Here is a 26,366-nt window from a genome sequence, read left to right as displayed (position 1 = left end):
TTTGATGATTTAATTAATTTGAAAACAAATCTGTATATATCGTTTTTTTCTGTAAAAATGTGTTTCAGTTCTTGTTCGTTTTATTTTTCGTTTAAAAGTTCGTTTTTCAGACAGTTTTATTAAATAATAAAAGAATTTTCGAGATTTAATAACAATATCAAAATTTACAATGCAATTTACTTAATTTAACATATACTGCTTTAAGGGTATATAATATCCATAATAATAATAATAGTAGGGTGTCATTGCGTTAAAAATGATGCAGAATTGGCAAGACAGACTGTGGAACAAAACAACAGTTATAATACTTGCCCTATGGTTATAGTGTGTTTTAAAAAAGCTGTTGTGTGTAATGTGGATAAAGGTTTAAACCTATGGGATGAAAATGATAAATGCAATGGAGTAGCAGTATAATACTTGCTTCTATGTGGTAATATGTATATACATATTTATATATAATGGAACAGATATATCTTTCTTTCATATTACAGTGGTAAAACGAGCCCGCGTCTTCTCATATGAACACCTGCAGTGCTTCCCTTTCTGCTGGTTACTCCACTTACTTAGTACAATGGCTCTTGCCAATTATAAATCTGGAAGCACTGCATTAATTCTCAGAATCTGAATTTTTCTCCACTTTTAGATCACAGTGTTCTAGTTTTAATTTCGAGTCTGAATTTTGCTCTTCTGGCGCCAAAACTTTAGGAGAGACAAAATCATTTGAACTTCTCTGATAACCAAGGACGTTGGCTTCTCCATCTGAAGAAGAAGGGCTGAGCAGAAGACTTGTTTTCTCATTGACTTCTCTTGAAATCCCGTTACTTCTCCATTTCCATGGCGGTCTCGCTTCACGAACCGAGTTACCTGAAAAATAAGGTCAGCTTAAACTTTTCATTATATTTTTGCTATAAAACAAAATTTTAAAAAGGTTTTATTTTAGTTGTAAAGATAAAAAGTGTTTAAGTAAAAGCCATGATTTTTAAGCAAAAGTGTGTATTTTTGCTAGAGAATAAAATAACTACAAACAATCCCCCACAAAGTTACATAAAAGGCAACTCTTAATCTGGCACTTGAAACTGAACACTCACTTAACGACTTGCCTTGCCACACAAGGATTGATGAGTTACATTCAGTCAAATTTCTGGTACTGTATATAAACATGCTGGGGGCACTAAAATATATATATAGAAGTGCATATAAACATACCAAGACAACATGAGCACAAAATAGTTGTCACATCACCAATAATGACTTACCAACTTGTTTGACATGATCTGTAACATCATTTCTTACATCTGACACATCAAACATGCTTCTTATTGATCTGTACCATGGTATATTATGTCCAACTATCACAAATGGTTGATATGAGAAAGTATAATGATGTGCAACTGCTGCTATGAACATCTCTGTGGAAAAAATAATGATTATTTTAATTTTTAGCTCGTATAAATTAGACTTAGTAAATATATTCGAAAATTTCTCAAAAACATTTTTCTTTTTTAAATGAATGTAACTTAGTAATCATATAAATTTGTTTTGGTAAACATATATAAAAATGCCCCAAAAGTTTTTCCATTTTTGAATAAATGAATGAATGTAACTTAAATATCATTTTTACAAGCAATAGTTGTTAAATTATTGAAAAAAAAATCATTACATACACGAAAATTCATAAATAATGTAATATTTTTCATTATTCCTTTATTTTTATGACACTAATCCTCTTAGGTCAGTACGGATCAATAAATTTAATGCAAGATTAATGGAATTCTTTTATAACAACATGCACAGAAACCTACATATTCCAGGTTACATATGTCCTTATTGAAATGTATGATAATGTTTTTATCTGTTTGCAGTAATTCCCTTTTTTTTGCCAAAAAAATATGTTTAGGGTTCAAAGCATAGACTAGAATAAAGCATCCACCTTTTATTTATTTAATTAGATAATTTTATCACATAATATCCAAATATTCTGATTGTGTTTTACACTACAATGGTCTATGGGAGTCGTGAGAATAAAGTTTTATAATTCTTTGAATGTTTTTGTTTACTACAAAATGGACCGAGAAAATGAAATAAAGGTGTCCCATCCTCCCCCTCCCTCCTATTTGTTTTATAAAAACGACATACAATATACTGACCAAAACAAATAAGTAAATCTTGAAGTCCAGTTGCAAATTCTTGCGGAGTGTCCCAACCCCATTTCTTATTTAATGGAACCACCTCTGCCACTATTGCAATTGCCACCCCTTGCCTGTTAATGTTTTGTTTTATTACTCTATGTGTATAAAGCATAAGTCGATATTAAACCATTTTTCATTAAAAAGAAATATACATGTCATGTATTAAAAAAAAAATTTAAAGTTAAAAAAAATGTTTTAAATTTTTTTTTAACATTGTAGCATTAAAAGACCAGTGTTCATTTTTGTGATCTAGTCAGCTAAATTTGGCGGTTTAAGTATTTTGTAAAATGTTTCTAATTGGTAAAAAATACTTACCAAAATGATGCAAAAACGACCATTTTTACGCAAACAAATTTTCCAACAGGGCTGATTGGTTTCAATTCTTCCTTGGTTGCCATGTAGAATAACACAAGACAATACATCGCCCACTGCAAAGAATTAGAAGGAAAAGCTGTCGTTACAATATTGTGCAAAACAAAAAATAGGTATATATATATATATATAGTTAAATACTAGTTTTATTTTTTGTTCTTATTGTAAGAATAAAATGAATAAATGTAAATTTAATTTTTACGTATCGGAAAATGACAGTATTATGATAACAAGGGTGTTGTTTCATAAAAATGTGCTCGCTTAGGATTACCGTGTATGTAGCTTTGTAGGTCATTATTTTAAGGGAAGTATATTAACATAGAGTACCTTCCATAGAGAAGTAACAGGCAAAACAAATTTAATTCTATACATATTAATTCATTCGTAACCCCACACGCTTTTCTATTATTAAAGTTACGCCCACGCTGTTAAATGGTAGGTGAACAAAGCCTTTTGAAAACAACAATTTAATTATATCCACTTACAATTTGTGACACATTGTTTATAATCATGATATACAGCCATGCATATCGTGGACTAAAATCCCCTTCATGGTAAACATTCGTTAGCTCACAGATCCTAAAGATAAAAAGGAATTAGCTGGTATGAATAAATGAATGTAACTTATTTACCCTCGCATTTTGGGGCAAGGAGAGTTGTTAACATGAGTGTTCTGTTTCATACACCTTGTGCTCACTTACCAGTTACCATGTATATAACTTGTTTATCCTCGTGTGGCGAGCAACGACAATCACTATAACATGGGTGTTCTGTTTCATACACCTGTGTGTGCCAACTTACAAGTTACCATGTATGTAACTTTGTAGGTAATTTATTATTTAATATATGCCTGACAATTTATACAACCTATTAGTGACCACTGGGTTGGAGCAACTGCTGTTAAGGGTCTTGCCCAAGGACAAATCCCATATAATGAATGTTTGCATATGACAAGTACACAGTAAATATACTCAGTGCTTAACAATCACATACCACACTTTCATGTGACATGTGATTAGCTTCATGTGACTTTTATTGACTGAATGGACTGAAAGATTTTCTCTTTAACCCAGTGGAAAATATTTATATATATTTACAAAAGCTATTATGAAGCAGAAAAAATACTTCTGTTTTTAACCAAAAAATTTTGTTGCTTTTATCCATTACCGAAAATTCAAACTCCATATAGTGCAATTTTCATGATTCGACATAACATATGAGATTTATGGCAGTATAGCTTATTATACTATCCCTAACACCCAGAATACAACTGATTTTTAAAGCCTTAAAAGTAAGTCACACATAACAAATTTTTAACACATAAGTTTGTACGCAAAAGTCACATAAAACGAATTATTAACATATAATCTTGTACGTACAGTGCAATAATTGTTGTAACTGGTCGAATCAGTGTATATTGCAACACCCCCCTCTTGCAAGTTTGAATGAAAATCCCACCCATTGGCCATGGGGGTAAACAACAAAATGGGAAAATATGTTTGCGCTGAAAAACAAAAGGTAAAATTATATTAGATAATTATAAAAATATATGTTTCATTATTATTAAGGTTGATAGAATTTTAAAAGGTACCGCGTATATTATAGTATAAGACTTTGTGAATACGAAGTTTTAGATTTATAAAGTCTTGGCAGGAACAGCATATTTATTACGATATGATTCATATACATTATTATTTGTACACCTTTCAAAAGGTTCCAGCTTTATTATAGCATTAGACTTTTTATAATTATAAAAAAACACAATTTCAGACTCATAAATTCTTGACAGCAAGAGCATATTAGTTGTTTTGAAACTGTTGCAGCTAAAAAACTAAGAATCACACAGAATTTATTCAGAAGGACAGACACCTGCGGTTTATTCCCTAATGTTCCAGCTAGCTCATATTCCCTCGTGAGGTAGTTTAGCAAGTAAACCATGAAACTGTAGATGACATATGCCTCATAACATTCGCGAACTGTGTCAAAGTAAATTGCCAATTTTGGAAACTTAATGGCAAACCACTGAAAATAATAAGAATTGTAAAAAGGCTGTATAGTTACAAAATTTAAAAAAGTGTTTCGAAAAAACAGTATAGCTACAAAATTGTATTGAAAAAACAGTATAGTCACAAAATTGCTTGGAAAACTTGATAAAACAAATTTAAATCACAGGTGGTTAGGTCTTAACACTAAATCACAGTGTTTTTGGAATTCCAGTCTAAATCATAGGTACTTTGGGCGTTTAGTTTAAATTACAGTTCATATGTAGAAATGTTTTATGACAGAATAAGGAGACCTATCATTTTATTCTATATGGGCAAGATCATAAAATACAGCATGTCAGGAGACTCTTGAGGTAAATCAGAAACATCCGTTATCAGGAGCGCAGCCAGTGGAAAAACAAAAAAACATTTAAATAAAAACTTTTTTTTGTTATAGAAATTTTTGTTATAGAAAAAGTTTTTTTCTATACCACCCATTAATTTATTTGTGACTTTATCATTATATGTTAAACTTACACAGTCAATGGCATATATTGGCACCATCCATAGTATTCTCATGATTGGTTTCTGTAGTTCAGGTTGCGTAAAGTAAATAAGATGGTGTAGTATTGTCCATAGGGATATTGGGATCGTTACAATGACAAATATGCCAGCAATAAACCATGCAAGAGTGAGGGGTTTGGCCTGGAAAGGTTTATGTTAGTTAGTTTATATAGGCAGACAACGAGACCTGAAAACGATTTTTTAACGAAAATAACATAAATTTTATGTATATATCTCTTTAAATACAGCAGCGAAGAGAAGAAAATTAGCAGCAAAATAACAATCGAAAGCATTAAAATTATAAAGTTACAGATTATACAAAGACAGACAGAGCCTCGCTATAGCTTATTGTTAGCAGAAAATAGTTCTATTAATATATCAACATAACATTTCAGACAACCTAATTGCCACTTTTCCATTACATGTGCAATGTTTAAAATACATCAAAAAGTCATTTCTAACTTATTTATCTTGGCAGAGCAGAGCAGAGCAAGAGCAGAATTTATAACACGGGTGTTCTGTTTCATACACCTCATGCCCAAACGGAAAAAAGTCATAGATCAGATCTTCACCTTATCTTGCACAAGATCCACAACTAACAATGGTAGAGCAACCAGTAAGATGGCTGCGTAAAGTAAAACCACAATCGGTCGAATCCAATATCTCCATCCTCTTAAAATCATTCGCGTTCCTGAAACGACAGTCGTTATAATGCGGATGTTATGTTTTACACACAGCCTGGGATTTATGGCAGGGTTGACCCATCACTTCATAAAGTTATTGCAGAATGAATCTCTAAAGGCATAACACTACAAATTGCTTTATCCTCGCATGGGGAATGACAGTCATTATAACACAGGTTTTGTTGCACACACCATGTGCCCGCTTATGAGTTACCTAACTTTTTATCCTCGCATGCTGGGGCAACAACAGTCGTCATAACACGGATGTTCTGTTTCATACACCTCGTGCTTATGAGTTACCATGTAGTAAACGTTGTGGAAGGGACCTGGAACTTGGGCCAGGGTTGACACATTACCATTACCCCATTTTAAGTGCAAAATATTCTCTTTTTCGTTCGGCATCTTATTTTAGGAATTTACGTATCTAATTAAATAGTGAAATACATAACATGTATGTAAGGTAATAACAAGCATGAAATCGTACACACAACAATACAAAGAAAACAAACAGTATAATTTCGCCTAATCGTTTACCTTCAGCGGCGTCGCTTGTACTTGTAGACATCTTTATTGATGTAATACTTATGTCCGTGTATTACAATACAGTATTCTCACACTAATTCTTCTGTTAGATCTTAATAGCTTACATCTCGTACCTCTAAATTCGACGAACTACAAAAGGAGAAAATGAAATCTCGTGCTCGTAAATTGGGACTATAAACAATACGTCACATGAGCAGTGACGTCATTACCAGCTGGTCTTGATCAAGCGCCACACCTCGTGTCGGATATTCAAAAACAATGTAATCGCTAGTTGGCGGTAAGTACTTGCACGAGTGTCAATAAAATGTTTTGTTTTAAGTAGAGAAGTAACTATACATGGCTATTGTGCACGAGAAAACAAACGAAGGAAGATGAGACAGGTTTTCATTTTTTTTCTTGTCCCGTTTGGCAGTAACTAAAAAATTTACAGAAATGTATAACCGTAGCACCGGGAACTCGCGTTGTTATTTGTTTAAAACACGATCGGGATATATGGGTTATTGGTGCCATTGGTATTCTATCTTATTCCACAGTACCATAAGTATTGAAATATAATATAGTATGGTGGGGGAAGATGGGACACCTTTTCGTTCTATTTTCTCCTCCCGTTTAGTAGCAAACAAAGAACATTTAAAGAATTACACAACCGTATCCTTACGACTCCTATAGACCGTTGTTAAATGTTTAAAGCACGATCAGGATATTTGGAAATTATGTGCTGAAGGTGTCACGTCTTCTCCCACCCTACTATATACAAAATTACACAGGCAACAGAAAGTAGTTAAGGATCCAACACACGGTTAAACAAAGACAAGTATTACACCTTAGACTCAACAAGTTTTTCCCACAAAACAATCATCAAGTTCCATTATATATTGTCTTCTTAAACTTTCGCTTTGTTAATCTAATGTACCTATGTAGGGTGGGGGGAATGGGACACATTTTCGTTCCATTTTTTCGACCTGTTTGGTAGTAAACAAAGAACGTTCAAAGAATTATAAAACCGTATGACACCCATAGACTGTTGTTAATTGTTGAAAACGCGATCGGAATACTTTGATATTATGTATTAAAGTTGTCCCGTCTCCCCTCCCCCTCTCACCCCCATCCTATAAGAAATTTGCTTGTTTGGGCAAACGTATTTCGCTTCATGAGTATAGATCATGTGTACTTACGATCCAGTCATTTGCTTGTTTTGATAAAGCGACAATGACAGCGAATTGTATACGGTTGTACTACGGCTATTTCATAGTAGAAGACTTGTTGGCCTGATACCCAAATTATAAGGCGACCATAACATTGGAGCCGCGACGACTATAATATAGAGATCAATTGTTGTTCGAATGTTATGATAATAAGTTGTTTTTGGCATGAAAATGACTAAAGCAGTTTAATTACGATGAATAAGACGTGGGGAGATCGTATACGAAGAGAGACGGCCTCTTAATGTATTAGAAATATTAGTTCTTTGTGGTTTTTATTGGATGCACGACTTGAATTGAGGGTCTCGGTCAGTTTGCGTTGAATAAGGTTTTCATTTCAATCGCTTTCACTATATACATTCCAGAGAAGCTTGCTGTATTGGATATATATAATATACGGTTGGGTGGGGAAGATGGGACCCTTTTAACTCTATTTTCGTGTCTTATTTAGTGGTAAACAAAGAACATTCAAAGAGTTATAAAACTATACCATCACGACTTCCATAGACTGTTGTTAATTGTTTAACTCGATCGGGATATTTAGATATTATGTGCTGAAGGTGTTCCATCTTTCCCATCCTACTATATTTTGATTATACATTGTGTATAACTGATTAAATATAATGCAGTTTTTGGATAGTTTCATTCTCATTCAAACCTGAGGTAAAAATTAATCTGTTTAAAAATCTTACTTTGCATTGTTGGAATACCTAAAGGAAGAGAATGCACTTTTAACTATGCTGTGTATGTACAAATTTTAATATTGAACTTATTGCTTACTCATAAGGGAGAAAAGCCGCTTTAAAAAGATCGTAAAATTCCAAATATTTAACCGCTATCTCTTCTTGTTTAAACATGCTAAACATTAATAGGGCAGTCATTAAATCTCGTCGCACTGTCTTACTGCGTCCAAAGTCTTATGCCACAAAACCAGCTATAAAATTAGGTATTGCAATTATGTACTTCGAAAGTTTTGTAGATTTTTTTTGAGTTTTGGAGTGCTTTAGTTAAGAAAACGCAGTCGAGCTACCGGTTCACGTTAGTTTTCACTATTTCGCCTTTAGTGTCGTTTCCGGTAATACACGCTTGGTTAAGACCGAGCCTTCAGTTTTTGAGATGTTCTAGCGAGAAGCAATACCACGATTCCGTGCTCACACGACCGTCGAGCGCAGTGTTTAATTGTAAGTTGGCTTATTTACGAAGTGGGCAGACATATGTGATTACACAGCGCTTTGGCTTAACGAGCAACCATTAGACTTTGACGGAGATTCGTACTGGACAGTTTTAAGTGCTAGAACTTCAGTAAACTACAAGATCTTGACGGAACAATTAATTTTCAGACAGCAAGCAATTAAGGAGTGTCTATGGAGGCTTAATAGCTGCTTGTAACTGCACAAATATATTGAAAGCAATTTGAGGGACTTAAAATGTTCTCGTAACCCCACGCAAATCGTAATTTACCAATAAAATTATTAAATGTTTGGTTCGTAGGTTTTCATTACACGATTAAGATACTTTATTCTTGTACTTGAGTTAAAATACCGCTGTTCCTAGTTTAATGCATTCACATGTAAAATAGTATACAGGATTTCCAGTGCTTATTGATTTCCGTAGCTAATGATTTGGAAACGGCGACGAAAGAAAGGCGGACTTGTGATTTTTGGCCTCTGTTTGAGCCACAATGCCTTGTAATAATTGTTTCTCCCACGCGCTTCGTAATCACGCAACGACGCTGAGAGTGTAATAGAATGCTACTGGCATAACATTAACGCTGCTATGACCGCCTTGAATAAGCAGCCGGCACATGAAAGCGAACTAAAGCAACACGCTGCGGGTGGCGGCCAAAAGAAAAAGGCCACGAATGACCAGGGCATTATGAGTTTAGTTGGGAGCGCTTACGCTGCTTGGTAACTACAGTTATACGCGCGACTGTTGTTGTTACAATCTTGTACTACAGCTAATATGTGTACATTAAAAGCTTAGAGCACACTTGAGGTTATGGACATACCACAAGTAAGAAATCATAGCGAGTAACAAAAGAAATGTAAGTGCTAATATTATACTTTATTAAACGCAGGTGGGCTCAAAGTTGATTAGCAATTTCGGTTATTCAACTTTAAATAAAAAGCGGTTTCTCATTGAAAGTGTTCTACAAAAAAGGGGCATAATTAAATAATACAGTGCGATAGAGAGAGTGTAAAGCGATAGCAGTTCAAATTATCGCCCGTCGAGTAAATTAGGTTAGTTAGTTCTGCGGATGTAAACGTCCGGGTTGTTTAATATTGGCAGAAGATAGCAGAGGTCAACAGCATTTAACTCAATGAACTAAATCTGATTACAAGTTGATTAGTTAAGGTTTGTAAACTAAACCAGTGCGTTTGAGTTACGAAACCATTCTAATGTAAACTATATAGCAACATATACGTGGTATATAACTATAAGTTACTGTTTAGTCACAAATGGTTTATTATTATATCAAAATTAGGCAGGCATTGCCAGAATCTGTATATAAATATATACCTACGTTTATATGTTGGTTGTCGGTGGTTTTCCTGCATTTGTGCTTTGACGAGCGGTTATTGCTTTTGAACCATGTGTAATTATGTTTGTTGGTCGCGCCGTTGTTACGTAATAATCGCTGCAATTGTGACGTAGTTGTGACAACTTGGATTCCTCGTAACAAAGGTTTATTGTCTTACACGTGCATTTTCGCGGCTACTGCATATCCGTCATAATTGCTAGATCCCTGAAACAATGGGACGCGAATTGCAAAGACGTTTTTTTATTGTTTACTAATCCACAACGAAAGAATAGGTTTTCTGTAAAACAAACAGTAAGGTTCATTACCGTTATTATTGTACTTTGTTTTTTGTCTGTTACCTTTAATAAGCAAAAGCGATAAACATTTGTACTGAGCAGTGGTTTTGATCTGAGAATAAGTGTAAGTATAGTGAGGTGGGGAAAGACGGGACACCTTTAGCACTTAATATGCAGAAATCCTAATCGTTTTTAAACAATCAACAACTGTACAAATGCGTGTCCTCACGACTCACATAGACCGTTGTTAACTGTTTAAAACACGATTAGGATATTTGGATATTATGTGCATAAGGTGTCCCGTCTTTCCCCACCGTACTATATATATGGACTCAGAAGGGCATATAGATTATAGCCATTATAATTTAAAGTCATATAATATTTACAGTGACACGACAACAAAACTAGGGCATTGGTTGTTTGCGTTATATGAATGCAGCATGTGCTGGTGCAAATACAAGTCATTATTTCTAGTCAGCAATGACAGACGCCTGATTTCGTTTAATCTCCAAACACAGGCCGACACTGAGTAACCAGAAACCTGCCTTTCATTAAAGATTAGTCGACATTGAAGCTGGTAGTACAAGCTGTAGTTAGTGATAGTCTTTTAGTATTGATTTATACTTTCTTTTCAGCAGTTTTCTGATGCTGTTGGCATCGTAGGTGTTATAGCTTGTAATGGAAACGCCGTCCTTGCTTCCTTTAGATTACCTCGCTGTGAATTCATCCTCTTTCGCTACCTCATCTGAAACCAGTATCGACTCCGGGACCGAAAGCGGTTCCCATAGAAGCCCGAGCGATTCCGAATGTTTTGACGGAAAATACGACCTCGTTTTCCCGCCGACGACGTCTGAATCGCCCGTAATGAAATCTACCTCGAACTCTGTACCTCCGCCCCCATCTTTGCCCCCACCCCCCAACGCACCACCACCGCCTCCCCCGCCGTTGGGGTTCAACTCCAAATTTGGGGTCAACATGGGCTACAATGCTAAGGATAACAAGCGCTTAAGAAGGTAATGTACTGCATTGACATTTCTGCTGTACCATAAAACATAACATAACTTTTAGCCATCTTTTCGAAAACGATAGCGTAAATCATGTTATTTAAAGAACGAAGAGAAGGGAATCAACAGCAAAATAACAAAACACTACGGATAAAAGGTGTTGGAAAGAGTGTCAATTGAAAAACAAACACTAAAAATCTATATTAAAAGAATTTCATTACTTTGTAGGGTAATTTGGCCCCTAATCTCAGGTTCTGGACAAGGACACCATCTGTACCGAATATAATTTCATATTTTCATTTCTTAAAATCGTCGCTTTAAATGTTTCTATTTTTTCGCAGGCTAAACTGGCAGAAAATTCCTGATATTCAAATCAACAGCGCTGGCGAGACCAATATATGGATGGAAGGAAAAAGCGGGATAACTGTTGATTTTAGCACTATAGATGATCTGTTCGCTGTCCAGGAGAAAACTCCCCTAAGAAAATCTCCGCCGTGTAGATCCTTTACTCCGGACTCGGATTCGTCGAATCCTGACGAAGCCAAACCTGGAACTGTAAGCCTCGGATCGGATCCGACTATTTTGGGTTTATTTTTTGGAAAATATGAAGGAATTGTGTTTTCATTATATAGCTAACATTTTGGTGGCTAAAGTTTTTTGTACATGTTATAGCCATATAAGGTTACCTTGCTCCATTGACAGCAGTGCAGCGAATTGCATTGACACCTTACGGACCACACTTGCGTTTGTAGCACACAAAGGGCTATTGTGATAAAAGACTCGCACTTTTACAGCAGGCGACTAAAACGCGTAACAACAATTAACAAACTTACGAGCGAAACAACGTCAAAAAGCTTTTAATGGCGATTCCGTTTCAAAGCAAATGAAATTGAATTCGTTATAGTTCTATTATTAGCACGAGCCGGCACTGTTTAGGTAAAAATAGACAAGCGAAAGCGGTCTAAAAGTTTGCATAGGCTTACATATCAAACAGTCTAAATTTGTTTTTCATTTATGCCATGTACAAGTCCAACAAAAGAAGACAGCCGTATTGCTGCCCCGAAAAAAGACCTTTTTTATTTTTTATCCGTACAAATTTAGAAGTTATAAATAATAATAATATCAGTGAAGATGGTTGTAGTTTTAAACTTAAACGTTTGAATAAAAATTCCGTCATACTTTGTTTTTGTTTTTCAATCTAAAAATGGAAATGTGTGAAAATAGTTCCCACCGAATTCCAATTACGTTGCTCAACACTGCTAAGGGCACTTGGCCGCCCAAGTAGATGTTGTTGCTTCCGTGTGCTTCATACGAAAACCACCGCAGTGCTGCCAGTCAAAAGTCTTCTAAAATTTCTAATATTAAATGATGACAGTTGAAAAAAATTACGTAAAATATTATTATTTCAGGCATAAAAATACGCTCCAACGTTCTTTTTCGAAAACAATTGATAAATTAATACGTGCCAACGGCATTCCATCCATATTACTATAAGTGTTAAAAAATGAATTTACGTAGTTTTTAATATCGGTTAAAAATTCCACACTCTACTTTTTAAAACTGGTCAACACTTTGTTATTATTCTGGCCAAGGATACGGGTTCGTTACAAATGTATAGTAACCACTACCTTGTCCATGGGAGTTGTGGAACAAACTAATATGAACCAGGATCGATGGCTGAAAAACAAACACTTAGGTTTTGTTTTCTGGTCTCAAGGGTTACCGCCAAGCCACGGCAAAGGCCTGGGCGTGCGGCAATGCACCACTGCCTATAACTAGACAGAAATTGAGCGATTTTTTCTATTTTTAACAAACGTGATAAGCCCTCAAAATTGAAAATGTCATTCAAGCCATTGATTGTATTTTTTAAGATTACTGGAGGCGAACACACCCCTTCTGCCTCACGCCTCAAAAGTTCACCGTAATAAAAGGGATTTTTTAGAATCAAAACATACTTTTACTGCCCTACGCCTAACTTATTCTATTTTAGCTATATTAAACCACGTTTTACGCGAATTTTATTTAACACCAACAAAAATCATTAAATGATAAAACTGTACCCAAAAAGAAACGAACTTTAACAGATTGAGTTAAAATGGTTTATGTTTTATTCTCTCTTATCGTCCCATAGATGTGTTGAAGTATACGATTGGGAAATATTAGATATTATGTGCTAACCATCTTACCCCACAGTACTATATTACTACTGTTTAATGCTAATTTTTTACCCTAAACGAACCTTAAATATTTAAATATATAAATATATATTCCATGTAATGTTATGTTTTTGTTTTTACTTTTTTTAGATATCACTTCTGGACTCGAAGCGAAGTCTAAACGTGAACATCTTTCTACGACAGTTCAAGAGGTGAGAATATTTCACACTCGATTCGTCTCGAACAATAAGTACTGTGACGTCATAAACTTAAAATTTAACGCTTGTCCGAGCGATGTTTTGTTTTGCGACGTCACGCAATGCCCGGTTCTTTCGTAACTTACAATTAAGCGTCACATTCTACGTCACACAAGCTTAGAACATTGGCTTTCGTTTTACAAGACACTGATTATAGCTTGGCTCGTGTGAAACTCGTAACTTCATTGAGGCGTATCGACACGTGACATAATAGCACGTTTGGCTCTTAAAACAATCCGGCACTGCCACGTGTTGAAACTATAATATTAAGACGTTTTACAACTTTATATATATATATACATAACCTTTATATAACTTGTATATATATATATACAATAACCCATATATATATACATATATATATATATATGGGTTATTGAAATTCACACGAAAGCGTAAAATAAAACATGTTGAGCACTTAAAATTTAAGTATTTTTGTGCAGTTTTTTAGGGTTTGCCGTCGCAATTACTGGCAATTTAAAACAAAATATATAGTAGGGTAGGGTAAGATGGGATATGGTTTTATTCTCTTTTACCGTACAGTTTTGATAGTCAACAAAAAACATTCAAACAATTATAAAACCGTATGTTAATTGTTCAAAACACGATCAGGAAATATTCAATTTAGGTGCTAACGGTATCACATCTTACCCCGCAGGTATCAGATCTTATATTAGTTTTTTACTGATACGACACAAATAAAGTAAAAAAATAAATTTGCTTATTTTAGCTAGTGTTGCCCGTAGAGATCTTCCCTGGTTTATTTTTTTCTTAACGTTCACCAAAGAGCGCCACATTAGTACAAACGTAATGCAACCTAGTTTTGACCTTCAAAACGAAAGTTCACTGTATAAAGTTACTCTGGTTTTTTTGATGTGAAATGAACCTTCTAATTTTCTAATTGAGTGTTCTGTAATTGGGACACGTGCTATTGTGCACCTGCTTACATAGAATGTTAGCCGAATGATACATCAAAGCTATTTTGGCGTAAAATTTTATACCGTTCCAATTTTGTTTGGTATAATTCCTCATTGAGAATACCATTCTAGAATTGCTGGCTGTTTGTACCTTTTTTCGTAAATTTACATTGTAGTTTTTGTACATCTACTTTTAGCAAAGATATTTTATATATTATTAGATTACGCCCGTGCTATAAAACTCTTAATTGGTCATTCACGTGTCACAAACGGGTTTGCGTCAGTCTATTATGACGCAACCCAGGTGTCCAGGTACCTAGAATGATGTAATGAGTGACATTTCTTTTGTGGACTACCCCAAAGTTAGTATAGACCAAGTTAGGAAACGGCGCTCGAGTCCGCCATTACGGAGCCCACAGAGCGTGAATCGCCTATACAAATGCATGGTCGGCATGTGTTCATTTAGTTCTTGTAAGCGATACAAAGCTAGAAAACACATATAGCGGTTGTTTTAACATTTAAAATATAATTTCTAATATAAATCTTGTTATATAATAATAAATCTAGGAATTAATGTGAAGTAAATTAATATTTTGACTGGTTTTCGGCGTACAGTGTGGTTTAACAGGGTACTTTACGTTGGCGATAAAGACTAGCAGCATTCAGCTTAGTTTACATAATAGTATTTGATCATACCTACGAATCTACAGAGCCATTCTTTACTACATGTATAATCCAACATGAGTGGACATGCAGCTCCAAACTGCTTAAGTACTAGCAGATAAGGTGTTCGCGTTTTCCGATTTTATAAAGACCCGTAACTTACTAATTCAAGCAGAGGACAAAAAATAGTAACTCAGTATTGTTTTCCTCAATGTCACTTCAATATTAGGCAAATTTTACAAAGATACCTTAAGTTTCGTTGCCGGATATACGTGTTAAGTTTGTGAGCCAAAAAGTAAAATCACGACAATTTACATGCAAAATTGCAGCTAGATACACCAGTTTATGGTAATGTTATGCGTTTTTGTTTGTATTTTTGCATTTTAAACATGTTCTTTTATGTTTTTGGCTATAGTAAACTTGATATTTTCTGTTTTTTTACTCTTTAATCGATTGAAGTTGATTATTTTTGTGAGGTTTATTATTGTGATAAGATATAACATTAGTAGAAAGCCATTTTTACTCGCAGAAGTGCTTAGTTTTTAATAAATCGCAAAATTTAAACGAAAAACAGCACCCAGCAATGATAAAATGCTATGCCGTGGGCTCCGTAATGGTGGTGTCTATGACGTCATGGACGCGCGACAATGGATAACAAGACTCGTTGTTTTACAATCCGTTTCCTAACTTGGTCTATACTAACTTTGGACTACCCTAACTCACAATTATCTCGTAAGAAGCCGCACTAAGTCGTATTTACAACACACAGTAATTGTACATCCCTTTGTGAACTGTAGTAGTCGTATTTCTTCCCAAAACATTGAAAACTTATTCGCAGTCAAACCGAAACTCGTATTTACCGCCCAAGAGCTCTTTACACTATGTCCTAATCCTTGATTAGGCGTTTGTTACGTCATAGAAAGCTTTGTTTTGACTGGCGTCACCTCTAAATCAAACTTTTAAAGTATACCTTTCACTTTCTCACGCTGTTTTTGTTTTTTAAAAAAGTTTAAAATTACTGTCTAATTTATAACTAAGAACGGTTTCGTAAAATTTAATATTTTAACTTTCTTTTTATTGTTTAATCGCAGTCTTATCACGTTCAAAGGTTTTATTTGCTTTGATGTTTGGAATTTGGGTGAAATTCCAAAAACATAATCGAATTCTCGAGTCGCTGTGTAACACAATCTTGGATCAAAGTAACAGTTTATTGTTATGGCATAATGCGCTTAATACCGACCGCTACTATACCCTTATAACCAGAGATCACAAGAAACCGCTCATTTCAAAATCTGACCACTCAACTATTGTATAACATAAGCCATTCATGTAGTGAATGACATACGCTGGGGTATGGTAAAAAATAGATTCGGTTTATCAGATTTGGATTCAAATATTTTAATTTTAAAATGACTTTGAACGAGACGATAAAGTAGATTAAAAAGGTGTCCGATATTTCTCCACCCTACTATATATCTCGCAGAATGCAATTCGTAGTACTTGAACCCTACTATTTAATTGTAATGTTTTGTACGGATGTTAAGCAACAGATGTCTATGTTGTAATGTTTTGTACTGGATGTCGTGTGCAGCTGGTGTTCGTATAAGAGTATGACGTAATTTTTTTTTTCTTTGCCTTCGTGGAGTGTTTTTTGCGTACATCAGACACGCTTTAAACTGATGCTCTTTTCAATAAGTTTTATCCATAGTTACAATTCTTTGTTTAATGCCAAAATAGCCAATTTTTCATCGAAAATATTGTGTAGTGTTTTGACAGCTGATAATTCCATCACCAACGAATTTTGTCCATTCTGCGGTCACTTCTATAAACAGTTCGCCGGTCACTCCGTGGTTTCCGTATTCCAAAGTTTTTTGTATGTTCAGTTGGTCGCCACAATGTACCAAAGTTTTACTTGGGATGTGTATGTTGTGTTAGGCCGCAGCGTTCTCTTTAGCGATTATTACGTCATAAAGGATCGCGTGCGAGTCGTTCTGATCGATATTGTTTATCCAAAGTTAAGCCGGGATATTGCCTTCTGTGTTGAATGCGAAAATTTTCGGAAATGAAATGACATTTAACTATGGCTTAGCTGTGAGCATTAAAGAGCATATACATATACTGCGACCGATTTTATTACATAGAAACTAGGACCTAAACATTTGTTAGATTGTGTGATGTATATATAGTACTTTGGGGTAAAATGAGACACCTTTATCACATAATGTCTTGAATCCTGATCGTGTTTTAAACAATAAACAACGCTCTACGTGAGTCGTGAGGATACGGTTTTATAAAACTTTGAATGTTCCTTGTTTACTACCAAGTGGGAGTGAGGAAATAGAATAAATCGGGCCCCACTTGTGGGAAACACAAAAATTGTTGGAAAGAGTCTCAGTTAAAAAGCGTGGCTGTTGAACCCAATACATAATATCTACGTATGGTTTGTTTTTAAGTTGGTATGCCATGTCTATATGGGGACATATTTAAGTGTTATCTCTGCTGTACACAGCAAGCTTTGGCATGCTCGCATATTTTATTTATTCAACGGTTCTTAACAAAAGTAGGATACCGGTTTACTATGCCGTTGTGTTTACATATTTTGATACGTTATTCGTCCAAGCGAGGACAATGCGTTTTTGTGTTTGTGAAGCATCTGAAAATGTTTCGTATGATCACGTTTTAAAATTGGGAAATTTAAAACACACGTTGTCATGGTTATAACGTTTGAGTTTACTAATTGTATACTGAAACTGTGGGCGTTGAAAATTGTCTTAGTGAAGTAAATAATATTGCTGAACCGTGTGTGTTTTCTCGTCCCATTGTTAATTGTTTAATTAAAACATGATCACGACATTTTGGTATTATGTGCTAAAGTTGTCCCGTCTTCCCCACCATGATATATGTGTAAAAACACAGTTTTGGAGTCGCATTTTGGGGACTGTATGTTTAAGCATTTTACTTGTATTATCGCGCTGAAACGCATTGAAAAAACATTTAATATTACGAGTAGGAGGATGAAAAGGCCCCTGCTGTTTTACAGTAGTTGTCGCTACGGTATTACCGGTGTACAAGAATTTTGAGGACATGACATTTCTAAAGGAGGTTTCGACTGTGTGCACCCATGCATGAATGCCGTATTGGAGGCGGTCAAGCATGAAATTAAACTACATTGTCATCGAATTATCTGTGAAATAATTGCATACTATGACGTTTTTGGTCAACAATGTGTCGGCTGTGCCGTGTGTCGACAGAAAGTTTCGTGATTTTGTGGGCAATTTTCGTAGATAAGCAAAAGCTACAAAGTAACCACTGAAAGGTACGGATGTTTTGATAATGTTAAATTCTTCACGCGTTTATAACCAAACACTTCATAAAGGCAATAAAACATGACGTTTAATTTTGTAAAATATAGTAATGTGGGGTAAAATAGATACCGTTGGCACATGTTATCCAAAATTTCCTAACCGTGTTTTTTAATTAACAACGCTGTTTTAGTTTGGCTAAAATTATTTTGGTTGGGGACGATTAAAGAAAAAACGAAAAAAATACCATCTTACCTTAGTGTACCGTAATTTTTGTAATAACTTCTTACCGATAAAATTTAGGATACCTTTTTTAATAAACAAAAAAAAAATTAAAAAAAAGAAATTAATATTTACAAAAATTTTTTTCGATGTAAAAAAAAACTGTTTTTATAAAATATTTTTAAAAAAATCTTTTCATATTCTCTCGCGTTCGTTGCGGATTTTTCAAGGCCGAATTTAAGTTTGTAGTTCGTGTAATTGTTATGGGATTATTTTCCTAGTTGATTTATCGTCATTTAATCTCCCCGCCACGTGACCGTTCGATAATCTCATAGGAAAATAAATCGCCAAGATTTGTGTGTTTCGTGTAGGTTACCGTGTTCCTTGTCATGCCCGCGCCGTTGTGTGTTTGCCCTGCACCGTAAATCACCAGCGTAATGACGTTAGAAATTCAATAAAAGTTCGAAGTACGAAAATGGCATTTTAGGAAAAACAAAACCATTTTTTTACATTCCATTTTAATGTTGATATTTCTTTAGTAATCTTGCATTTTTGCGAAATCTGTGGGACATTTTCTCGGGGTAAACCGTCCGCGGTGTTAAAATTGATTCTGTTTTATTGTTAGGCGTGCCTGGACATAGTTTCGTTAATGTAACAAACTCTTCGTAGTTTAACTGTTACTTTGCTTGCCTTGATGTCATATATACAAGTAATACTGAAGGTTTTACGTGGTTTGGCCATGACGCAATCTAACGATTAACATTTCTCGGTATGTAGCAATGTAATTTCACAACTCGATTAACATTTCTCGGTATGTAGCAATGTAATTTCACAAGTTTAATAGTAAGGTGTCACTTTGTGGTGTGTATTCAAATGTTAAATAAAAGGCTGTATATCTGGAATTTGAGCATAGCATTTCCCTATTTGGTTGTCGTTCTATTCTGAAAGGTCAATCGAGTAAAGATAAAATAATACCTATTACATTTATTACATTTTCTCTGTATTGAGTATATATACGTATAAAGAGACATAGACTGTGTGTAAACCAAAGTAATGTTGCTTTATTGTCAAAATTGTCAGAAATTGAAACCGAAACATTACGTATGCAGCTTACGAGTAACGTATAAACCTTTGTGCGTAATTATTTGTAGATTTACAAAAAAATGTAACGTACAGTAGGGTGGGGGAAGACAGCAGGATACCTTTAGCACTTATTATCCAAATATCATGATCGTATTTTGAACAGTTAACAACGGTCTATGAGAGTTGTGAGCATACGATTCTATTATTCTTTGAATATTCTTTGTTTACTTCCAAATGGGACAAGATAATAAGATGAACAAGCGCCCAGTCCCCACCCTAAAGGTGTATATCGCTGACAATTTAGGCAGCCCATATTCCTTACCAAAGACCTATAGATAAAGTTTTAAATTCAATTATTTCCAGGTCCCCCACCGTGTTAGCGGAATCTATCAAACAGTGTGACGTTTCCTTTATGAACTCGGACAAGCTTCGAGCCCTGAGGAAGCTGTTACCTGACAAAGAGGAAATAAAGGTTTTGAAAGGTCAGTCGTCACTGAGTGTCATTTAAAGTTCATTTTCAGCAGATTCAAAAATGAACTTGTGTTACCTTGGTTCTGTAAATAGATGTTTTTAAATTACCTTATTTTTTTGCAGAGATTTCTGTATTTAAATATATATACATATATTGTAATAGTTGGTTGAAAAAAAATAAATTTAAACTGAATTACCTGAGATACTGAATCCGATTTCATAGTGTATATAGTTGGGTGGAGTGAGATAGGATATGTTTTTTATTCTCTTTTTTCGTCTCATTTCGTAGTAAAAAAAGAATATTTACAGAATTATAAAACCGTAACGCGACTCTAAAAGAGCTTTCGTTAATATTAAAAAATCGATTAGAAAAAATGGCAATTAGGTGCTAATAGCATCCCATCTTACCCCATAGCACTTCTATAGTTTTAAACTGTTCGACAATATAACAGTATATACATAATAATTGACAATTTTGTTTAAATATTGCAATATTTAGGTTTCCAAGGTAATATTGCTTCATTGGACACCGCAGAGACGTTCTTTGTCCATGTCATAAACGTCCCTTATTACGTCATAAGAATTGACGCCATGCTGCTTCGTGAGGAATTCGACCACGCGATGTCGCAAGTGGAGCAATCGATTTCAGTTTTACTACGAGCTATTAAAGGTGTCTATTGACGTTTTTTTGTTGTTGTACAGATAGAAAAAAAAAATGTTGGTGCATTGACGTTTTTCGCTGTGCAGATATATATGATTGAATGTAACTTATTTATCCTCACGTGGCTAGGCAGGGCAGGTCTTCTGAAATATCAAATGCACTTTGTCTGCTTGTGTAGCGGCCACGCTTATTTTCTTCCAACTAAATGTAAATACGTGACGCTATATTCTATATTTTCGTTTCAAATATTTTTAAACCGTCGTTACCGTAATCGAAGAGACAAATAAAGGTATTATTATTATAGAACTGCATTTAAATAATGTTATATTTCAGAGTTGCGACAATGTTTTGCACTCCCCACAATTCTACACTTTGTGTTGCAAGCCGGCAATTATTTAAACCGGGGCGCAGCCTTTGGCAACGCAGTTGGTTTTCGTCTGGCATCACTGAAAACTTTAACGGACACGAAAGCGAACAAGCCAGGAATGACTCTCATGCATTATGTTGCCATGGTAATCACATTTACATTTGAGACCTGCATTTTCAAAAACTTTTTTCTCGAATTTATTTTTTTTTTAATTTTAGGAACTAGAGAAGCATGACCCGGGAATGATCGGATGGACTGAAGAAATACCCAGCGTTGGTTTGGCATCGAGAATATCGGACGAAGAAGTGAGACAAGAAATTAGCATATTTAACAACCGCGTGGTATCGCTGCGGAGCAAAGTCGAGTCGGAGTCAGACGACGATCTCAGGGAACACGTGACCGAGTTCTTAAAGGTGATTGGTGGTTTAAAAACATTGTCTATTAGGCTGGCGTTTAAGGGCAAAATATTTTTTCATCGTGTAAAAATATAAAAGTAGTTTTTAAACTAACTCGTGGCCCAGCAGAGGTTACGGGTTCGAGGCTCGACGCTGCTATCACTGTTGGCTATCACATGTATAAACTTTCCGCTACTACGTTTTATGTGTGGTAACTCGTAAGCAGGCACAATATGTATGAAACAGAACAACCGTGTTATAACGACTGTTGTTGCCCCGCCAGGTGATATAAATACATTTTAAATACAAGTTTGATTATATTTAAGGATGCTGAAGAACGGTTAAACACGACAAGAGCTCAAGAGCACCATCTAACGGAGATGTCAAAAGAGCTTGCCACGTATTTGTGCGAACGTAAAGAAAAGTTTTCATTAAACAGCTGTTTTCAAATCGTGTCCGAATTCAGGAACAAATTTTCTAAATGCTCGGAAGAAAACAAAAAGAGACAACAGGAAAATAAAAGAAAGTGAGAATTAAACTGTTTCATGTTTTACGAAATATTTTAAATATTGTTTTAAAACTGCATTAAATAAAATTGCTTATTGCTTTTAGGGCATCTGTGGAAAAGCAAGCTACAGACCGAAACAACAACGCTAATCAATTTAAAAACAACAACAACAACAACAACAACAACAACAATAGTAAAAAACAAGTTCACAGTCAATTGTCGAGTGAAGACAAATCTACCGAGAAACAAACTAGCAACTTTCGCCGAAGTAATTCACTTGCTACCCCGCACCAGCGTTACAAGGGCGCTCGGTCTACTAGCGATCTCTCCGATGACGTCACAGTGACGTCATCAATCCGTAGACGAAACGACAACTCTTTCTTAAGAAGAACTTCACTTGCAAAACCAGAGGAACACGAAATCGCGAAGCTATATCAGAAGCAATTTCAAAATGGTGACGTCAAAGAGGCGTGGCCTGAGTGTCAATCAAACTCTCAATCGACCAATCAGGGACCAAGAAGTTTAGATGAGAGATTGAGGTTGTTTGGATCATCCCCAAACTCAAAACCGGAGGCTGAAACTGAGGTATCGACAACTTTTTCTAGAAGGAGACGATTTGGATCTTTAAGGACTCGATCTTTGCGCGGAGGAGCTCGGATTGATGACGACGAGGAACTAGTTCTGCATCTTCAGGCGCATCAGGAGGAGCACAAAACGGAGGTGGATTTAGAAGAGTCAATGGATCGCTTTGTGACGAGGGAACGAAGCCGACTCTTTGAACGAACTCAGTTGAGAAGATCTTATGTCCGGATGCCGCGGAAGGAACCGAGTTCGAAAGAAGAAGAAGAAAGCGATTCTGACGTCATAGCTGATTCTCTTCCTGCTCCTGACGTCAGAAGAAGATCGTGGCGTCATAGACGATCCCCTCTTGCGTCACAATCTACTTCATGTATCGACCAATGCAGTGAAGTGTTTTCTCAACCTGACGAACAAAAAGACTCCGCCGCGGGGGAAAACCCCGGTGACGTCACAAAACCACGTAGACATGACGACATCAGAGAAAGGATCCGAAGATACAAGACTGCTGCTTCGTGTGAGGAAGATACGATAACAGATCGGAGACTGAGCAGCAGTTCAATTTTAAGTCGAAAGGGTCAGTTGTTTTTTTCGATTTTTTCTATAGCTTTTAGTGTGTTTATTGTAAGGTACTCAGCCGACTTTTTATTTAAATAAAGCTTATCCTCCGCTCGGGTAAATGGTATACGTTTTTAGGAATGAATGATAAACTTATATACTCTATCCTCGCGTGGCCGGAAAAGGCCATCGTTATAACACGGGTGTTCTGTTTCATACACCTTGTGCCAGCTTACGAGTTACCACGTATGCAACTTTGTTGTTTTTTTTATGTTTGGCTGACAACTCAGACAACCCATTAGTAACCACTGGTTGGCATTAAATGTCTTGCCCAAAGACTCATACGCCCCCAATGGTAGCAGGCTTACACGAGTCTTACACCTTTGTATTACATCTTTATATAAAAAAACAACTTTTTTACAGAGTCGACTGCTTCCAGCTGTGATTCGTCTCTGGTTTCGTTTTCCGAAGATGTTCCTGAAGCTCAACCAATCAGAAGACGTTTAGATCGTCGACGTACGATTGGTGGGAACGAAACACAATTCTTTCCTGACAACCGAATCGAGACGAGTGAAAAAATCGAAAATGTGGCGGAAGAGACAACAGAAAATCTGGAATGCGATAAAGACACCTTTGTAAAAACTCCTGCTGAAAGTGAAACGGAAGAGCCTATAGAGCTCAACTATACAGTTACTGTTGAAGAAGAAGTTATTGTTGCATGTGAAAGCAGTATCACAGAGTTGGAAACACCTGCAACCACAATTAGCCAACAATCTTCTGTTAAAACAGATGAGATAAAAGTAACTGAAGTCAAAACTGAAGAATCTAAAGAAAAAGTTAACCTATCGAAACCTAAAGAAGCAAAAGCTAAAGGAATACCCCAAATGCGTAAAACCCCTATTAAAAAGATTGGGCTTACTCCTTCACCCAGCAAAGGTCAGAAAAACATCCTGATTCGATCACGTGACGCATCTCCAGCGACCCCTAGCGAAAAAATCATACCAAATTCTGGAACTTTGAAAAAAAAACTAACAGTTCGAGCGGTTCGTTCGCGAGATTCATCTCCAGCACCATCTACCGGTAACAAATATAAACCTCACGTTACCACCAGAGCGTCGTCTTTATCCCCGACACGCAAGCTACATACCCCTATCACTGAAGTAAAAAGTTTTCTCCGGAAAATTAAGAAAAAAGTTGACGAACAGGAAAAAGATTCGGAAAGTATCGCAGTAGAAATCCCTACCGTAATTGTGTCTCACGCGGACGATTTACAAAACACAGAATCTCCAAGTATAACAGTGGAAAATACTGAAAAATCTGTCTCCGAATCAAAAATACCGAAGAGACCTTCATCTACTAATAGTTCTCCAACCAGATTGTCACGGCCAGCATCCCGTTCAACTGGAATTGTAACTCCTGCAACTCAAACCTCCAACACTATGAACAGAGCAGCCAGGCTGCGACAGAATAAGACGCAAACTTCTTCACAGATAAGTGTAAAACCTGCGTCCAGATTTTCTTCGCCGGTAAAATCCACCCCAAAAGCAAAAGAAGTTCCGAAAAAGCCTGCTCCAAAACCTGTTTCTCAAAAGCCACCCGTAAAAAGCAAAGTAAACTCGCCAAAAACTGTACGAAAACCTACTGACGTTAAGAAGAAAGCAACGAATATTAAGTCGCCCAGATCAGTTACGCCAAAGACTGCTAAAACTGTACCTAACAAGCCTATACCGACTAATGTACCAAGACCAAAGCCCAAAGTACCAATTCCTATGAAAGAAACGAACTTATCAGACGCGATGGACTCTCCTGGACAGTCTGGAGCTCCTAATAACACAACAGCACCCCACAGCGGCGTTCAAATGAACAGAGCAGCGAGGTTAAGAATGCTGAAGAAAAATTGCGAAGCCAAATCAATTGCAAAATAGAGTAGCATTTTATAGTTTTTCTTATTAGCGCTACTAATGACCTGGGATTCACATTTGTGTTGCCTAAACTAAAGATAACGTGTATTGGTGATAAAGCTTCAGAATAGGCTATGAGTCATTGTAAACTGCTTGAGCTTTTTAGATAAAGACATTTTCATTTTAATAGTTAATTCGTATGTTTTAAGGCGGGTCTCAAACCTGTATTAGATAAATACCGTGTTAGGTTATAGAAATCTCGTTATGCAAACTTGCACAGTAGCATTTATTAGTGTTATGGTTTACGTGCCAAGCGACAAATAGTCTTCTAGTGTTTATTATCTCATTTTAACGGCTTTATTTCTCATATGAGTTTTTGGAGTTTGGGTAAAAAATGCCTTCAGTTTTTTCATGAGACCAAAGCAGCCTTTTTACGAATTCGTAGCTTTTATTCTTCCTTTCTTTGTAGTTTCTTTTTATGTCTCCAGTTATTTTATAAATAAATAATCTCTTTTCGTTTACTTAGTCGTCCAATTTTGAACTTTATAGAAGTCTCATGCAAATTTTAAATATTTGCGGCATAAACTTAAGCTGACAAGAGGGGTATGAAACCGATCACCGGTGTTATAACGACTGACTTTGCCCCGCAAATACTTAACAGGGATTTTTTCCCTGCAATCCCTTACGCTATAGTCCCATGCAGTAAACAAACGGTAAAGTTATGTATTTGTTACTTCCTACCAAAACAAGTTCTTTTCTTGAAATTCAAGGGCAAGAAATAATTAAGAAAGTCACACTCAGTCACGTACACGGAGTCGGTATTGTGACAATGTCATTTGTTGTAGCGCGCATTGGGTTACGTATTTATCATATTGATTACCAATGTACAATACATGGGACTTACCTATCGTGCGTTCGGCCTGGTATGCCAGTAGATTTTCGCATGGTAAAGACCCTAACCGTAGTTGGTGTA

General features: G+C 35.8%; 2 protein-coding genes across 3 annotated transcripts; one reads left to right on the top strand and one right to left on the bottom strand.

Annotated features, from left to right (window-relative positions):
* Positions 1–62: 62 nt before the first annotated feature.
* Positions 63–6,523, bottom strand: LOC149725128 (transmembrane protein 184C-like). Of its 2 annotated transcripts, XM_089892200.1 has the most exons (10): positions 6,325–6,521; positions 5,680–5,798; positions 5,081–5,248; positions 4,431–4,583; positions 3,941–4,065; positions 3,047–3,140; positions 2,505–2,617; positions 2,148–2,260; positions 1,257–1,409; positions 63–864 (listed from the first exon to the last, which is right to left on the bottom strand). In XM_089892200.1, the coding sequence occupies exons 1-10, from the start codon at positions 6,353–6,355 to the stop codon at positions 608–610; spliced, it is 1,326 nt and encodes a 441-aa protein (XP_089748326.1). In that variant the 5' UTR covers positions 6,356–6,521; the 3' UTR covers positions 63–607. The 2 variants fall into 2 exon arrangements, with proteins under 2 accessions (XP_089748326.1, XP_089748327.1); XM_089892201.1 differs by lacking the exon at positions 4,431–4,583 and having other exon boundaries at positions 6,325–6,523.
* A 4,070-nt stretch (positions 6,524–10,593) lies between these two features.
* Positions 10,594–25,914, top strand: LOC149725127 (uncharacterized). Its single transcript, XM_089892183.1, has 10 exons — positions 10,594–11,365; positions 11,698–11,911; positions 13,663–13,724; positions 20,320–20,438; positions 20,927–21,097; positions 21,422–21,600; positions 21,674–21,868; positions 22,177–22,376; positions 22,463–23,511; positions 23,916–25,914. Exons 1-10 carry the CDS (start codon positions 11,031–11,033, stop codon positions 25,415–25,417), a joined length of 4,026 nt encoding a protein of 1,341 aa, XP_089748309.1. The 5' UTR covers positions 10,594–11,030; the 3' UTR covers positions 25,418–25,914.
* Positions 25,915–26,366: the final 452 nt, after the last annotated feature.

This window comes from Ciona robusta, chromosome 14 (genome assembly GCF_009617815.1).
Source record: "Ciona robusta chromosome 14, ASM961781v2".
In the NCBI taxonomy this organism is placed as follows: domain Eukaryota; kingdom Metazoa; phylum Chordata; class Ascidiacea; order Phlebobranchia; family Cionidae; genus Ciona; species Ciona robusta.
Note: the sequence above shows the minus strand (reverse complement) of the source record. Positions and strands in the feature narration are given on the sequence as shown.

Excerpts from the sequence above, each read along its gene's own strand:
- LOC149725127 (XM_089892183.1), top strand. The coding sequence starts at position 11,031 with ATGGAAACGCCGTCCTTGCTTCCTTTAGATTACCTCGCTGTGAATTCA. Across the intron at positions 11,912-13,662 it reads ACGAAGCCAAACCTGGAACT|ATATCACTTCTGGACTCGAA; the intron begins GTAAGCCTCGGA and ends TACTTTTTTTAG. Across the intron at positions 21,601-21,673 it reads TCATGCATTATGTTGCCATG|GAACTAGAGAAGCATGACCC; the intron begins GTAATCACATTT and ends TTTTAATTTTAG.
- LOC149725128 (XM_089892200.1), bottom strand. The coding sequence starts at position 6,355 with ATGTCTACAAGTACAAGCGACGCCGCTGAAG. Across the intron at positions 4,066-4,430 it reads CATTAGGGAATAAACCGCAG|CGCAAACATATTTTCCCATT; the intron begins GTGTCTGTCCTT and ends TTTGTTTTTCAG. Across the intron at positions 865-1,256 it reads AGATCATGTCAAACAAGTTG|GTAACTCGGTTCGTGAAGCG; the intron begins GTAAGTCATTAT and ends CTTATTTTTCAG.